The sequence below is a fragment of the Oculina patagonica genome, chromosome 6 (genome assembly GCF_052425735.1).
Source record: "Oculina patagonica isolate OP01 chromosome 6, crgOcupat, whole genome shotgun sequence".
Classification (NCBI taxonomy): domain Eukaryota; kingdom Metazoa; phylum Cnidaria; class Anthozoa; order Scleractinia; family Oculinidae; genus Oculina; species Oculina patagonica.
Window position 1 is genome coordinate 34,297,290 of NC_135763.1, and position 18,031 is coordinate 34,315,320.

The 18,031-nt window shown below is 36.0% G+C and overlaps 1 protein-coding gene across 6 annotated transcripts in view; it reads left to right on the forward strand.

The window, feature by feature from the left end:
* The first annotated feature begins 218 nt into the window (after positions 1 to 218).
* LOC144657010 (pleckstrin homology domain-containing family G member 5-like) overlaps positions 219 to 18,031 on the forward strand; it is a 35,897-nt gene continuing 18,084 nt past the window's right edge. For 2 of the 6 annotated variants that reach the window (XM_078517282.1, XM_078517283.1), the window contains exons 1-10: positions 219 to 1,073; positions 5,979 to 6,008; positions 6,764 to 6,834; positions 11,539 to 11,659; positions 12,572 to 12,665; positions 14,294 to 14,384; positions 15,239 to 15,336; positions 15,962 to 16,098; positions 16,846 to 17,072; positions 17,782 to 17,967. In XM_078517282.1, the coding sequence (XP_078373408.1) occupies positions 917 to 1,073; positions 5,979 to 6,008; positions 6,764 to 6,834; positions 11,539 to 11,659; positions 12,572 to 12,665; positions 14,294 to 14,384; positions 15,239 to 15,336; positions 15,962 to 16,098; positions 16,846 to 17,072; positions 17,782 to 17,967 (1,212 nt within the window). In that variant the 5' untranslated portion in view covers positions 219 to 916. Of the gene's footprint in view, positions 1,074 to 5,301; positions 5,681 to 5,978; positions 6,009 to 6,763; positions 6,835 to 11,538; positions 11,660 to 12,571; positions 12,666 to 14,293; positions 14,385 to 15,238; positions 15,337 to 15,961; positions 16,099 to 16,845; positions 17,073 to 17,781; positions 17,968 to 18,031 lie in introns of those variants that run through there. The other 4 variants (XM_078517284.1, XM_078517285.1, XM_078517286.1 and 1 more) reach the window with 3 other exon arrangements.

Consider the following 18,031-nt stretch of genomic DNA (forward strand, 5'->3'; position numbering starts at 1 on the left):
GAAATCGCTGCATGCATGTCTCAAGGAAGTGCTCTGAGCAGTCCCAATTCGTTGTTCCAGAGTCAGGAAATTGACCCGGAAATCGCTGCATGTATGCCCGAAGGAAGTGCTCTGAGCAGTCCCAATTCGTTATTTCAGAGTCAGGACTTGGATCCGGAAATTGCTGCATGTTTGCTCGAGGGAAGTCCCCTAAGCGGTCCCGTCTCTCCATTTCACGTGTCCCCGGTGCGCTATATTCAGCCTGATGGAGACGCTTACCGAACAAGCAGCAGCGGTTTAAGTTGGCTTTCACCCGAACCTTCTGAGCCACCGAGCCCAAGAGTTAGAGCGCGCACCAGGGTGTTCAGAAGGAGGCGGAGCAATTCCGTTGAAGGCATGATTTCCAGCAGTGGAAGTGAAGGAGAGGAAAACGCCCTCCCTCAGGTGCAAGCCCCGTCTCCTTCCCCACAAACTCCAGCAGAGAGACGGAGACGATATATAAGGAATATCTTTGAAAGAATTGTACAAAGAAACAGAGGTAACCGTGTTCAAGAAGTCAACTCCCGCGGTTATCCCCAGTCCACCAACAACAGCGCCACCCGCGGTCATCCTCAGTCCTCTAACAGCAGTGACATCCACGGTACTCCCCAGGCGTCCCGTCGCAGTCCGTTGGTGCGCGCATGGTTGAACATCCTGGGTAGGAGCTCGCCTCCATCTACAGGAAGAGTCACGCAAATTTTAGCGCGCCCTCATGACGAGGGCCAAACCAAGAAGGGCTGTAAGCTTGTGCCTGTTATCACCACCGAAGTAGCGCTCACTGCCGAACAAGAGGGAGCGTTGTCCCCCTCCGCGGAACAGAGGTCCTGGGAAGAAGTTTCAGCATCACCATCTCCTCCCCAGAGCTCTACCTCAAGCATTTACTCTTTTCAGTGTGAGGATGACATTGAAATCTGCTCTCTCGCGTCGAATTCCAACATCGACGCACGTCCCTCCGATTTCGGAGGGACGTGAGAGCCACGCCCATTACAAGTACTTGGCCTCAAGCGTCCCCGGAAATAAAACGAACCAAATAACGTCGAACCAAAGCATCATGGGTAAGTTCCTTCTATACCAGGAAAAGGGGAAGGGTGGGGGGGGGGGACGGAAAGTAGTAAACTAATTTGTTTTGGGGTGAGGTAGGGGATATAATTTGATTGCGAAAATCAATTAAAATGAAGAGGCTGGCACCACGACAAAGGAAGATTAAGGCCACTTTTTTAGATGCTATTATGTAAGAAATAATTAACGCTTCTAAAATATAAAATTACAACGTCAATAATAGTAGTTTATGGTTATAATTAACTACTATACACGACCAAAAGTGTTTAGCGATATATACGGTTACAATTATGCAAAAAAATAAAAAAAAGGAAAAGCGAAAGATTTTAAAAGATACACTGATTAAAAGCGTAATAAAAAACCTGCTGGAGAACATTTAAAATTTTGTAAAATTAATTTATGTATATTCTTTCATATTTTATTGCCAGGGTTGGGGGGTGGGGGGGGGGGGGGGGGAAGGTTTGCAGGACGCATTTTCCCGACGAAGTGGGAAGGAAGAACCAAAGAGACAAGGTCAAGAAAGGCGGGAGATAGTCGATGAAGTTGTTAGGGATAGGGAATGGAGGATATTTATGATTTTACCGGAGAGGTGTTGAGGAGGGAAAGTAGTCGTTGAAACCTAAACACCAGAACTTTCGTGATATTCATGGAATAGCAAGCGGCATTTTGCTTTAATTAAGGGTCTCATAAACAGCGATCAAAATAAATAACTTCTACCAAAATTTGACCTCATCACAGATTAAAATTCCGATGCAATTCAACAGCTTGGCGTGCTCATATCTTATTTTGGAACTCTCCAAATCTTCTTATCGGCTTTACCTCCAGGATACGACGAGATGATGTTTTAGAAGACAACGTAAATCACCACTCCCTAGGACATACATGCTAAAAAATGACATTTCTCACGCCAATTCCCTGGCTTGTATTACCTAAGCTTTATTCCCTGCTGTGCGTTTTATAGAACATCCGTTTGTGCGTGAGCAAACTCTAGTCCATAACGTGACTGAAGTCACTGGGAAATTTCATGTGACCGAAGCGCGACAACTTATGCTTTACATGCAAGGGTTTCCCTTTACGTCACTCTAGAATCCCGTGAGTCACACTTGTGCATGACGTTTGCTTTGTGTACGTGTACCTCTGCACAAGGCCCGGGCAGAGACTGGTAAGGAGTCGCTGGAACTTGTACTTGTGGAAATGCCGAAATAGTAAATGTTCGCCATAAATGTGCTGACAAATCAGTTTTGCCTTGTGTTGTGAAATAAAAAAAATTCATCTCTCTAATGTCAAAATTGTTGGAAAGAATCTCAGGACCTAAACCATTAAACTGTAGGACAGTCCATCTTTTTAGAAAGCTACATTTTGAACCTCTGGACAGATCTAACAAACTTTCTGGAACCGGCCGTAAAAAAACATTCGTTGAACTTTGTCACCTTTGGTTTGAAATTTCATATCTACTTTCGTGAAGGAGGCGCGAGACTTTCGCTCTCCACGCGGGCTGTTCCTCGAACTGCGTGCGCTAGTAGTTTCCGCCCAAGATAAATCGAGGCAAAATGAGGGGGATAATCTTTTGTTGCCCTCGCCCTACTGATTGATTTTTTTTATTGGAAAAAAAGTAAGGATGCGCCTGCTGGTCGCCTGATATGTCTGCATTTTTTCGATATTGTTTTATTTCCTATTTTTATTTTATTTCCTTGGTGGCCAGTTCGAAATTCTCATAACTGTTTCGTTTACTTTGTATTGGCATTTCGAGGAGAACCTGAATTTTGATCACTATATTAAGGGCTCTTTCTCATAATTCTGGTAGATAGAGATAGATAGACATACCTTTATTTTACACGATTAAAAAACTTAGAGCCAAAAGCCTTTATGGGGTCGTGTAATAAATGTTAAAAATTATTAATTATTCAAATTGCCATAAAAATATATATCTAGCATTAAAATTTACATCTAAAAAACTTACTACATCTATCTAGAGTTACGTTTTAAATTATACTTCCAAAGATAAATATAATCTTGTCTTAACAATTTGTAGAGGAAATTGTCGTGTAACTCAATCGCTAGCAATGCATGCGTTCTCTCTCGTCCAGAATAATTCAGACACGATCACGAGGTATCAAGGTCCGGGCGGAAACCGAGCCCAAGACGCGTGTTGCTAGAAAGACATACTTCGATTTGTTTATTTACCGGACGGAAATACACAAATATATTGCGTAGACCGGGCGTGAACTACTCATGACAAAATGGAAAGGAAATACGTGTTGGCTCTATTGTTTTCTTCGACATTTCTTTACACTAATTTGCGGAAATTAAGTTTCTTTTTAATTGATTTTTAAATATACCCGGTATTGGGCAATGAAAAAATTGAGCAATTGAAATTTAATATAGACGGCTCTGTTTATTGTCTTTTCTTGTTTTTTTTTTTTTTCAAACGCGAAGAAAAGTATAAAAGGTCAATAATTTTTAAGGAGTGTGAGAGTGACCAAGATTAAAGATGGCGTATTTTTCAACTTTTACCTCGTCAAATTGTTTTCGGCTTCTGTTGATTTAAAGGAATTGTATCGCCTTTCAGGAAATAAAAACGCATTCACTTTAACAATTTGCGTCAACAAACGAGACCAAAAGAATTTCACGAGCAGACAAATATTCGATGAAGTAGTTTCCGATACCTCAAACACTTGACCTTACCACAAAGACTTCATCACGTGAAGAGAACCCAACACAATGTCAAGAGGATAAAGCTCGATGGGAGTGGTGGGTGGGGCGTAGAAAATTCTGAGTGGGGTAGTGAGATGCTTAAATTCTGCTCCTCGGTAGAATAACTAAGGAAAATACTAGATACAAAATAAGGGGAAATCTTCGTGACTGAAAAAGCCGATCCCGTATCATATTAAACAAACAACGGAAATAATTGGATATGATTTTGTACGAGTTATCGCACTTGAATACCAAAAATTATTTTTCAGGAAATGCCAACCAAGGTCAGTCGTAAATTCCGTTGATAACAGCGGTACTGTAACCGTTAATTAGGAAATGAGATTTGTTTCGATTTTTTGGCTCGATAATTACATGTAACAGGAAAACCAATCAATTTTTCATTCCGGGCTTCTAGGGTCAATATCTTTCATCATGACTGCCTCGATCAACACAACTGCTAATGAAATTGTATTCATGTAATAAAATATTTGTTTTGCACATTAAACCTTTGTTTTCTAAAGTCAACAGAAGGAATCTTAAGTAAATTTTCCAGGCTAGATTCCATGTGGCATTTTGTATCGGCTAGCGTTTTCGTGTCTAATTTAGATGTGCTCTGAATGGGGCCAGAAAATTGTGGCGGTATTAAGTCGTTTTTTCCCGACACTATTTTTGCCCTTGACGTCAATTTCAGTTTACTGAATTGATTACAGTTTTAATTAACAGAGATTAGAAGTCCTTCTGTACTTTAAAAAACTTGCCAACTTGATAGACAAAACAATTGTTTTTTTTTTCGCGTTTTGATGGTTTACATTCTTTAAAGACAAGTTTTCCAAATCTCGTCTCATTGAAACATCTTTCAGTGCTTTTAAAAAATCTGTTTTTGTGAAAGCGCCATCGTGGCTCAAAACTTATTCCATTAGGCCTTGTAAGTCAAGAAAAACAATGCTTTAGACAGTCTTTTCTCGCTTCAAAGAATAAAAAACAAAAACCGTATTGTTAAGTCTTAAGCCATAAAAGCTGACCAGGCATTGTAAAGAAACTAAACCCAACCGACGTTCAAAAACATTTTGCATAGAAAACATGCACACATAAATATTTTAGTAGGTAATTATTTTGATTGTAAAATTGTGATTTTGGTACATCTAAGCTTCAACTTCACTCTTGTAAAAAATCAAATCTCACACAATGTCAAAATCGGATTGGTCTGTATCCAGTTTTTCTATGAAAACATTAAGTATTTCGTAAACAAAATGTGAATAAAATGATGCACGATTTATTTTCTTTCGTTCACTTAAACCAGCTTAAGCAGACTCAGCAGAAAGCTTCTTTCTTTAGTTATTCAGCTTTCGTTCGTCCTTCTTATGGCTGATTTGGAGCTTATAAGAGAGCGTTTGAGTCTGTTTTGGACACAAAACTGTTGTGTTTATGGAGGAGGCTGTCCGGCGAAGCATTCATCGTGTGTTTTGATTGGTTCTCAGCGAGTTGTAATTATCAGGTCATTACCATGTGACGTCATCACGCGGGGCCCATCTCGTTTTGTTCAGAATTTGCATGTTGGAATCTTGTGACAAACTGTGGCCGTACTTCGTTCATTTTGCTCTAGTAACTCAACACTTGCGCTAGAACGTGCAAAAGACACCTATACCCGTTTAATACTTTACAGCGGAATCGATCGAGCACGTGCAAAGGGTTCGAATTTCACGTTCTTAATCTACGATGATCTGAAGCCGTCACACGGATATAGAAAGCGGTCGTCTCGATTGTTTTGAGTGGGGAAGATAGTTTCCTGGCTTCTTTGCCGACATTTTTCCTTCCTGCAGGCAGCCTTTGGTTTATTTATCTTTGCTGCGTAAGGAATGAGAGCGGATGTAGTGTTTGGTAGTAGTTCTTGACGATATGCCCGAAATCGGTGAGCTTTTATGCCGCTTCGGCGAGCTTCTTGTTATGTAAAGTTTTGTGTTTAGACGGTCGGTTGTTGAAGTTGTCAGATTTGTTTAAAACCGCGCTATCTTTGCGAAACAAGAAATTGCTAAAGCCTTTATCGTGTCAGAAGGGATTTAAGTGTTGTTTTAAGTGCTCTCTGTTTAGAAGAGGTTGAATGTGACTTGCTTTTTGAGAAAAAATCGTGTTAGTTTTGTTCTAACACCGTGTTGTGTTGTGGTCTAGAGCGTTCCTTCAACTAATGTGACACTGCTTTTGTATTCTAGGTCGGGATGATTTCGACCATTATGAGAAAGGTAGGGCAATTGACATCGTTTCTTTATATTTATTTGTTTAACTAACGACTGCAGCATAATAATGTAGCCTTGTCGGATTTCTTTGTGCTCTGTACATAGTCGGAGCGAAGTGCTGCATATATAAGATACCGTATATATTATGTACATTTTTCCGACTACTATTTAATTTGTCTCGCAAGCCATATACGTTTAATAGTCGAGGGATGGCCAGATTATGTTAAATTTCTTGAAGCTGCAATAAAATTGAGAATATTCATCGGCATTATTCGAGCCTGAGGCGTTTGAGAAAGCGTTTTAGCTCACGAAATTATTGTTTGATCAAGTTATTCGTAAATGGCTTTCAGTTGTGAAACCATTGAGTACACAAATCTCTTTTAATTCTAAAGTTGTTGGAGGTCTCGAAACAAAAGACGGTGTTTATAAGCCACAAGAAAAAGTGTTCTTGCTAATTTTAGTATTTATTTTCTTCTTGAGATGAAGAATTGGAAATGTATTTCAAATTTTATGGAAGAGCATCGCGTTTTATTAGTTCGGTCATTGCTTGCATCTTGAAAATTTTCGAACGAATTGCTTATCCTTTCCTAATACTTTATTTGAAACGAAGCTTACGTTTTTAAGGAACGTGATTTTTGTATAATCAGTCCCAGCAGGTTGAATTATTTCTTAACAAAGTACATTTAGAGGCGCCCATATTAATATTAAGTCTTACTTAAAAGTTTTGTAAATACCAACCTTTGAACCGTTTCAAAATTCAGGTGAACGAAGAGTTTGTCAGGGAAAACTATGTTCAAGCAATGTTCAGACGGAGAAGAATTATGCCGTGAAGGTACGATTTATTTTTTTGTAATTAATACACGACTGTGATTGATAATTGTGGTTCGAGTGTCTTAACATTTTTTCACTCTCGCAACCCCAGAAAAATATCGTGATTTTCTTAATTTGCATATGGTATCCACAAGCTAGCTGTCAGCTTAGTTCATGAGCTGTTACAGGCTTATCTGTCTGACTGGGGCTTTGATCGTGACCAAAATTGAGAAATAAGTCGTGTGATTAATCCATTATCACCCTGTAATGTACATATATATCAATAAAAATAATATAACTGGACTATTAAAATTAATTAAGAACTTTGAAATGGTTTCTTGCAAGGTGCATGGATGTGTGGGAGAGGTCTCTAGCTTCAAAGTCTTATTTTTAGAACATACAATTTCTCTTTCATTCTGTGACTCACGTTTCATGGAGTTAGGTCTTACAGGTCACATTATTTTAGGAGATTTGTTACATGAGCATGCTATTGCATTGTCTCCAAAAGATTCAAAAACTCAAGAGAGATACTAACATACAGCTGGCCAAATTAAACAGATTAATACAACTGATGGTTCACAAAAATTGTAATAATGATTTCTACTACTAGGTCATTTCTTATTTTGAAGTACACGAAAATTGCCAAAAATAGCCAACCTAGCCCATTTAATTGAATTAACTGTAATTTAAGTCCAGTCAGGGTACAATGTGTGGGAATTATATCAGGAATTGCAGAGTAGAGTCTTGTTCTAGATCTGTTATTCTTTAGATTCCATAAAGGCTTTAAGGCTGTTACAGCATATATAAAATATGTACATATTTACACGCTATAGTAAACTTTGACAACAGCTATACATATAGGACTGACAGTTTAAAGTAGAGGAACAACGAAACATGTTTACTGCAGTTATTTCTTGGAAATTGGATATTTGGTAGCGTTGAATTGATCCATAGATCAGATATCATAGAAGCACAGAAACTGAAAGTCACCAGTGATAAGATTTAATTTTATCTTTGTTCAAGACTGGCATAGTGAAAATAAAATTATGTTGATCTTTTCCAAAATACACCGATGTGCAAATGAAAAATCTCATTTATAAATAAATGTTACCCTTGAGTTTACCTTGGCCAGTGTAGGCTGTTATTGTTTTTTTGTTATCAATGTTGAGATACAGATAAGTACTTGATTATTCAAGGTTCAGATTTTCATCACAAATAACTGACCAACAAAAAGCTAACTTCACAAGGTTGACTTGAATATGAAACTCCAAAGAGATCTGCATTTTTAATTTTCCTTTTTTTTATAGATTAAGAAAAAATATTAAAGAGAATATTGAAAAAGAAATTGTTGTGGGACAATTTTAGTTGTAGTAACTTGGCAGGGAAGGAGACTTGAAGATTACTTTCACCCTTTTTTATTGTCACACTTGTAAAGGAAATATTACAAAACAGGATAAAAAAAAATAAATGAAATGAATACGCAGTAGTTTTGAAAATTTGAAAATGGAATGACTACTAACAGTTAAATTCTGCATTCAAGTTTAATGTAAAATTAATGACAATTTCTAATCATTGTTCTTTGGTTACACATTTGAGCTGTAGATAACCAGTCCAGCAAGGTTCACATTTTGTTCCAAAATAACTGGGGCATGTACGTGGCTTCTAAATACGGATATGAACTTCTATTGCACATAACTGCACTTATAGAAGTTTTTCATTGTTCTATTGTTATTAGTTTGAAGATTACAGATAGCCAGTTAAGCAAGTTAGGTCGTGATCCTAAACAAAAATAACCCTAGGCACGTATGTTAGGTTGGTCATGAAAAACTGTAATTGAAGTAATATCTTATTATTTTAAAATATTTTAAGAGCAAAATTTGGAGAGTTTGGTGTAGCTGTGTTGTTTGTGTGGCGAGTTTACTGGTGATGTTTGCTATATAAAATAGAGAATGTGTTGTACGAAATCACAAGTTCAAATCTGGACTTAAATTGAAAAAATTAAACATTGATTGTTCTATTGTTAATAACTGATTAAGAAGTAGATAAAGAGTTGATCAAGGATCTCATCTTGACCTTAACTGTAATTCAAACAATACAGTAAGGATGGTTGAAGAATCCCTGCACTACAATTCACTACATTTTATTTTGGTTGCAAGTAATACTGAATGTGAATGAGCATGGCACAGTTATGATATTATTTAACTTTGAAAAATATTTACCATTCAATGTTTAATAGACATAATAAGAACCAGATTCGTGATTACAATCTTTCATAATCATTCACTGATCGGCATTTGATGAATTTTATTATTTCCTTTCTCTGTAAAATAACATTTCAATCAATATTTTATCTGAATGACAAGCTTTTTCCAAACCACTTAAAGTTACTTATTAAAAATAAACAAATAATTTTTTTAAATAATGAAACTGGAAATTAGTTATCGCTGGTTTAAGTGAATTGTCAAACTTTTCCCCTGGCAAATGTTTTAGAGTTCAAAGATTAATAAATTAAAATAATATTTACAAAAGGCTTTAATCTCAATGTTTGTCTTAATTTGTAATCCGCATAGATCTGTTCATTATACATTGTATTTGTAATCTTCACTACATGTTTAATATTATAACTCAAATGTCGCAAATGTCATCTGTGGATTAAAAAATAAGCTGTCAACAAATACTGTTTTGATTAAATTGACTTATTATACAACCTTCCCTTGATTTCCAAGTGTTTTTCAAAATGTTTTTTTTTGGGTAACTGTCTTGAGTAATAAAATACCATGCATGCTTTATAAAGTGTTTACACTAATTTGCGTGTGTTGTTTTAGAAGTACATAAAAATTGGGGGAGATAACATTCCCGCACATACTAACTTTGTTCCTGTTGAAGACATGACCAATATCATGCCATCTCTGTTGGCTAATAAACATATCGACTGACATTTTTTAAACTGGATTAATTTTTTCTTATGTAGATCAAGCTAAAATTAGTTTTCACCTTGTTAGTGGCCTGCACAAACTTTGTTCTGCAACTTAAATCATTTAAGGCTAGTTTTGGCAAATAAGTTTGAACAGAATGGTAGTTGTTGTTCTATAGTATGTTTACTATATTAAGATACTTCTGAATGCCAATTCAGTTTGTTTTAATCATGGACTGGAAATGCTTTATAGAATAATGATAAACTAAAATTAAAAGATAGTTCTATTGCCGCATTAGCTTTGATGTACATATTTTTGTACTTTAATATAATTAATAGGGGAAAACATAATATGGTTCTTGTAACAACTACATGTAGGAATTTAATTAAGAGAGCGTAATCTAGTTTTTTGTGTGATTGCGAAATAATAATTGTCTGTAGACCTTATCTCATTAGTCTGTGATGAGAGACAAATGAAGTTATCAGGAATTGTACTTCACATTTTAATGCAATTAAATTGCAATGCAAGTTTCAGTTGAATTCATTCTAATCCTGTTGATTTCTCTTTTACAAAACTAAATGATCAATGACCTTGGTTATTGAAAATTTGTTTATTTTGATTATTTTATATTTTGAAAGGCAGTAAGGTCATACACAACTGATCTATTGTTCTTCAAGAAAAGAAAAAATTTAGAAAATTTTAAAAATGTCTTTCAATCTGAGGGAAGACAAAATAGCACTCTTTTGCTAGGCAAGAGTTCAAAAATTTATTATTTTCCTAAATTGCGCTATTTTAAAACAACAAAAGATAAAATACAACAGCCCTGCTGGTTGGAGTGATGTTTACGAAGTGCTGAGTTCAAAACATTTTTAACAATCTATTTTTGTACACGACTTTGTAAATATTCTTATGTGCACGTAAATTTAGCTTTTATTTTGAATGATTCATGACAACTGCTGTGATTGTAGAAAGCAAAAAATATAATTATTTTTGTACATTATTTCCAGCAGTTTCCACATGTTTATTACCTTGTCCATTGCGACATGGTTTTCGTTAACTTTTCAGTTATTTATTGCCTTCTTGAATGACTTTTGCCATTTTAACCTACAGACAAGACAGCTCACCTTTAATTTTCAATATGATGTTCGGTCTCTTGCAATCAAAAGCAATAGCAGATGATGCATGTACTTATTTTGCAAGCATGAGATGCCAAGTACATGCTTTATATCACATGCTTGCGAAATAAGTACATGCATGCGATTTAAAGCACAAGCTGTAGCATCTCCCTACGTAGACTTCTCTAAAAACACTTTCAGAGAAATAGTTACATGACTGTGTACCAATAATGGAGTATAATTCTAAAAAAAGGTGAAGGTGAAATATTAAGTTAAAAAGCTCAAAAGTAAGTTACCACCCCTTGTCTCGTTTCTCGAGAGACACAGACACAGTTGGCTAAAGACCATTGTCTATTCATTGCTGTAAACAACCAAACTGCTGGCTTAATGTAGTTTAAAATAGTTTTGAATAACTTTTGTGAGAGACCTGCACATGCTGAGGAATCTATTATTATTAAGAAGAAGCTAAAATAAATCCAAAGTCAATTTTCATAACATCAGCTGTAGACACAGGCTTCTAGAGAGTATGATAACATTAAATTATTCATAACGTTATTTTGTTGTCCTGCACTAAAGCAACCTGTTGGCAGCACATTTGCACTGCTTGCTTTTTTTAAGTCATAACAAGAATCCTCACAGTGTGTGCATGGATGTTGGATTTCAATGTCTCAAATACATTTAAATTGTGAATGCCAGGTCTGTCACCATGAAGACTGCCAAGATGCCAACGGCGGCCATCCCCTGCTACTCTGTTTAAGGTGTGACGAGGTTCACCACCTTGGTGCTGGTTCAAGCCATGCAAGGTTCGACGTACCGGGTAAGGTTTTTATTTTGTGCCGACCGGTTAGCTCAGTTGGAAGAGTGCGGGACTGTTGTGCGGAGGGTCTCGGGTTTGACTCCCAGACCGGACTTAACACTCATGGTCTTAAAATAACTGAGGAGAACATGCTGCCTTTGCAATGACATCTGCAAATGGTTAGATGTTCTTACTAGTCTTTTCGGATAAGGACGATAAACTGTAGATCCCATCTCCTGCATCTTTAGTGTAATGTGGTCTGCAGGGGACGTTAAAGAACCCACACACTTATCGCAAAGAGTAGGGCATGGAGTTCCCGGTGTTGTGGTCTGGCCTTGTTTTACAGGCTGGTATTTCACATAGGGTTAACGTCATTGCACCTTTCCCCCTTGGACAGAAATTATTGTCCAAGAAAAATTACTATGATTATGATTATGATTATTTGTTTTCAAGTGAGTGTGTTGGTACACATTGCATTACCGGCAGAACCATTGACTATTATTAAATCTCCTTTGTACTGATTTCATATGAATTGACCAGTTATTAATAAAAAATTTTTATGAACAAGCACACTGTAATTTTTCAAACACTGCTTGAATGTCAATTGTTGATTTGGTGGAGGAATTTCTTAAGCATTGGAACAGTACAAAATGCAAAATGTCTGTTCTTCAAATCCCTTTCCATATTATACACTCCAGGTTATACAAGGTTGAAAATGATCCCCAGACCCCTTCCCCCTCCTATGAAAATTCGAAGTGTGCCGTGTGTTGGGGGTGTGTGCTTATTTTCTAGTTAGAGTTACTCATTTCTTTCAATATTAGTTTTGAGAAGTTTGCAGCAAATTAATCAAAGCAAAGTTGACAAATTTCCATATTCTCAGCACCTTTTCACTTCAGTTGGTAAAGTTGACATTTTTTTCTTTTTTCCCTTCAGAGAGGCCAAGTACTCATATAATCAGGACGCCTTCAAATCATTCAGTGGGATCTGATTCAGGAAACGAGGATGACCTTGAATCAGAACCAAAAGTGTAAGCCTCAGCTTCAGTTATGTAGTTAAGAAATAAGACATTTTTTGTGTTTTTTGTTTTAGTTAAAGAAACAAATGGAAGGGTCATAGGCAAGTGTTTCCACAACAATTATGTCTATGTCGTGGTTGAATTTTACCTTTGGTATAATTTGGTATTTTCCTTTGTTCTGGTGTATGGTAATATATGCTAATGAATATAAAACAGAGGAAAATATCAGATTGCACCAAGGGTAAAATTGAACCACCAAATTTATGTAACTATATGTAAGTTTTCAAGCTCCCTTTAAAACTTTCATGAGTATTATTTTTTCTTATTTGGTTGAAAGTTGGAGTAAATTTTTTTTTAGCAGTAAAAAGAAAGATTATTAATTTTACTCATTTATTGTGATAATCAAAATGTCTCTTTCCTCACACATCAATATAACAACAGAATTCACTAGTTCTGTTTCTATAGAGTTATATTTATTTAATGTTTCAGTTGATAATGCCTTAAGATGCCAATATTTCACAATGTAACATACATGTATCTTTAACCTGTTCAGTTGGAAGGATATTAATTCTACTGTATGTGAACAGTTTCTTCCTTCCTCCCTCCAATAAATAAAATAAATAAATTTAAACCCAGTGGCCATGATTGATGATTATGTTGTGGTTGAAATTTAACTTTGGTTTAAAAATTTTCAAACCAGTTTAATTTTTATTTTTCATTGTTTCGTTCCCATCGACAAAATCTGAAACAAAAGGATATAAAAATCAAACTGGTTTAAAAGAATTTAGACCAAAGATAAATTTAAACCTTAGCATATACATTGCACCACTATTTTGAATGGTATTAATCTGTGTATTTCATAAGCCATATCATTAGAATTGACAAGACTATACATCAAAAGAATATCCCATACTTGATTAGCTTTTTTTCATTCTTATTATTTGTTCATCTATGTATCGAATAAGATTGTTATAACTATGAGATGTGTTTACCTTAATCCTGGAAATTTTTAAGGTCTGGAGTAATGTTACAATAAGCAGAAGAATATTTAGTAAAGCCATGATCAACATAAAAGGGGAATATTGCTATCCAATGTTTTTAGATCCCAGCTTCTAAAATTTCTAAAATGGAAATTGTGCTTCTTATTGTTGATTTAAGTTTTATCTGTCTGTGGTTAGAATAGTCTTAGCCGAAGATATTAAGAATTAGTTGAGATTAATCAAGTTATCCCAATTTCCTGTCTGATAAACTGTAGCATTCTTTCTCCAACTTATCTGGTGTTTAATCGAAGTGGGTATCCGACCCTAGCTTGATCTTGATTTTTTGTCGTACTTATCAGTAGAAATGTAACTTGTTTTTTTATATCTATTGGTATAGAACTCTCTTCTACATGATTTTAACTCCTTATATTAAAAACAAACATGCCCTACCTTTTCCTGATTATTGATTCATGTGGAGGTGAATACTGTACTCAATAATAATACATTTTAGTTATGAGACAATCCGGAAGCTCTTTGTGTGCACAATATTCGGTTTTCCCCAGCTTTTATTTTCTTCTCTGCCATATTTGCAGTCTACATCCCAATCAAAGAGATACATGTTTAATGGCTATGGTATATTTCTGTGATTGTTCTTAACAGCGACAAAAAGAATCGGGGTTACTCTTCTGGGAAACGCATGTTCAAACTGAGTACTGCAGCCAAGAAGAAGCCCCGAAGACACAATACCGAAGTGAGTGTTTGAAAAAAATCTTGGTTTTTGTCTCTGTAGTGCCTGGTGTACAAATATTTGTACAGTAGAATAGTTTGTTATTGTAATGGATAAGACAAGTCTCACACAGTTATTTAGGAAGTTGTGGATAGGTTTATTTTATTTGATTACATACTTGACATGCCATTGAGTTGTGTGAGTACCAAAACGTAGAATTGGTCTACCATCTTTCATTTAGGACTTGATCTGTTCTTTTATGCCATAATTTCTTTGTACATGGACATTTTGTGGGCTCTAAAGCTTTTAAGACACACATTTTGGCGCACGGTATAATAATATATCATAAGAATTAGTTTCAATTGGGGTACTGTGGTACATTGTCAATGTCAGTGGTATACTATTCTGTCAACTATTTCCATGTGTGAACTCTGTTAGTAACAGTAAGCTGTTTCTCCTCCTTGTCGTAAATGTAAAGCTACCATTTGTTCTATGCACATGCAGACTCCCTTTGAGTTTTATTAAGTGTCACATTCTAAAAACTGAAATTAAGGTTTATATTTCCAATAATATTATTAATAGTTACATGTATTGTGCGTGGTGGTTCTCTCTATTAATAATTATATCGTAATCTATTCTGAATCTCCCAACAAAGCCAATGCGATCCTGGTTACATGACTGTGTAACTTCATAAAGTCAATGTTTTCTATTCTTAACAAAGTTTATAGTCGCCAATCAAAATAGTTTCTCAATGCGATTATTTCAATCCAAGGTTATAAATAGTAATTCAATTATAGTGATATTGAGTCAATATTTCAATTATAATATAACACGCAATATTCTGTGCTGACTTTTATTTTTTTTTAAATTCTTTTAAGGATCCTGGTAGAGAATTCTTTAGTATTAAATTTTTCGACAGTAGAAGTGGTGAATTCCACATAGATGTTGTACCTGCCCTGAAAGGAAAGTCTTTGAGGTAAATCAAAATACCTGTACTGTTTAATAATTGTTTACTTTGATCTGTACTCCTCAAATGTTAGGTAATATTTTGATACGCTTTTGCAACTGCCACTGCTCCAGGTTGACATGAAAATATTAAAAGAACTCCTGTCACTTGCTCCTGCAAGCAAAACATTGCTCATAATTATCTAACCACAGCTTTATAATTTAAACTACACAATCTTGACACTTCAGTGTTACATTTCTTTAAAACTACGTACATACACATTTTACAATATTTTATTTTTTGTGGGAGGCAAGGTGGCCCAACCGTTAGTACGCTGAACTCCGGATTGAGTGGTCTGGGTTCCAGCCCTGGTAGGGGTCATTGTGTTGTGATTTTTGGCAAGACATTTTATTGTTATAGTGCCCCTCTCCACCCAGGTGTATAAATGGGTACCAGCGAATTTAATGTTTGGGGGTAACCCTGCAATGAACTAGCATCCCATCCAGGGGGGAGTAGAAATACTCCTAGTCGCTTCCTGCTACTGAAACTGGGATAAGCTCTGGCCTGATGGGCCACTAGGCTTGAATGCAGACTTTACTTTTACTATTTTAATTTGTACCTTGTTACAAACTGTTTTTAATTTCCTCTCTGGCAGAGACTCTATTGAACCTCTTTTTGAGGCCCAAGACTTCTCATTCGCCACCCATTCTGTATTTTTGGATTCATCAAATACGCCATTACCATTAGCATTTGATACTTTTCCTCTGGGCGGAAATGTTCTACATGTAAGAGGTAAGGTACTTGGACCAGTCTGTTTTCCCCCACAATAATTGTAGTTAGAATTTCTTTAAATGCATGTTGTAGTTCAAAACAAATTTCAGGTCAAACTAGTGTGATTTTTCTTTTTCTTTGTTTTTATGGCTAGTCTGACACGCATGTTTTGTCTCTAACAAGAGACTCCGCAGAGACCTTGTGGTGAAAGCCATTTCATTAAACATTGTGTTCGAAATCTCGCTTTGTTCCAGATTTAGTACCATAACCCTTAAACAAAAACCAAAAGCTATATGCAAATCAAACTGTCTCTAGTAGTTTGAAATCATTTTGACCTGTTATTAAAGCTTCAACGTAATACATGTAAGTGTCAAAATTCATAAATTGTATTCTAATTTTTTTTCTGAAAATGTTTGGTTTAATTAAGTTATTGGAGATGTTTTATTTGTCAGTTCATTCTGCAGACCTTTGGGTTTTTACCACAAGTTCAGTAATTAATCATGCAGTTAATGTGAATTTAGATTAGTTATTATCAGTCTAGCCAACTCAGACAAAAAGCTCATCCCCTGATCTGTCTAAATTTATAATTCCTCTTAATTTAATTTGTCTGTAGTGTAAAAACAGTGAATCTTTGTGTAAAATATTGTGATCCTTCACTTGCACGTAGCCTTACTCAAATGGAGAGTCCTTGAATGTGTTAAACCAGCCATACAAGCCATAAACTCATTGCGGTATTTTGTAAAAGATTTACAATGTTTTTCTCTTCAGCTAATGAAGATTTCAAGGTTGATGAGCGGGTAATAAATATTGTGAGAGACGCTGATGACAAGAGTAATGCTGACGAGACAGCTCCTCGGCCAAAGAGCTCTTCCTTCATGGCACGGTCAGGTTCCTTCACTACTAAGGGCAAGGACAAAAACAATGTTAAGAGCAATGAAGAAAAGGAGAAAGAAAACTCTAAAGACGACAAAATATATCAACAATTTAATAAGAATGTAAGTTATTTGCTGATTTACTTCTAATAAACTCCTTTAGCTACGTGTATGTATGTAAATTGCCCATTATAGATTATGTGATTCTCTCCAGAGAATTGTACCTTACATGTAAGTTTTTTCTTCTTGAAATTATTCATTCATTTCCATGTGAGTTTGTTTAAATTTGAAAGAAATGATTCAAAAGGTAGCATCACATGGTCTACAATCAGACAACAAACAAACAAAGCTAAAGAGGTCTATTGGTATAGTATTACTAGCTGTATATGGCACGCATATGGGGGCGTAATGGTAAGTGTGTGTTGGTGTCTGGATCAAGCAAACTGGGTTTGTTCCCTGGCCAGGGTCACTGTGTTGTGTTCTTGGTAAGACAACTGAATTCTCACAGTTCCTCTCTCCACCCAGGTGTATAAATGGGTACCAGTGAATTTATGATGGGGGTAACCCTGCGTTGGACAAGCACGCTGTTTTAGTGCTATGGTCGTTAAAAGATGACCCTACTTTCTTACAAACTTTATCCCATCCAGGGGAGAGGAGCGGGGTTTCAAATACTGCTAGTTGCTCAATGATACAAAAACTGGGCTAAGCCCTGGTGCCTATGGGTCACTTTAGCCCTATGCCAACTTTACCTTATTACATGTACTAGTTTAATGTTTTAATATGATCTTTACTTATCACCTCTAAATTAAATTTTTTGTATTCTCAACATCAGACACAGAAGGGGAAGAAAAACATGGAGGCACTGTTTGGTAAAGAGTTTGGAGGTACCATGCCTCCATCACTTTCAAGTCCAGTTCTTCCTGGTGGAATTCATCCAAGTGGTGGCGGGACTTTGCCGAGACCCAAGTCAGCCAGCAGTCGCCTGACTGGGCTGTTCAACCAACCTAAAACTATCAAGGTATAGCATTGTAATTATTTCATTTAAAGCTCGTGAGGGGGGGGGAGGGGGGTGGAGAATTAGT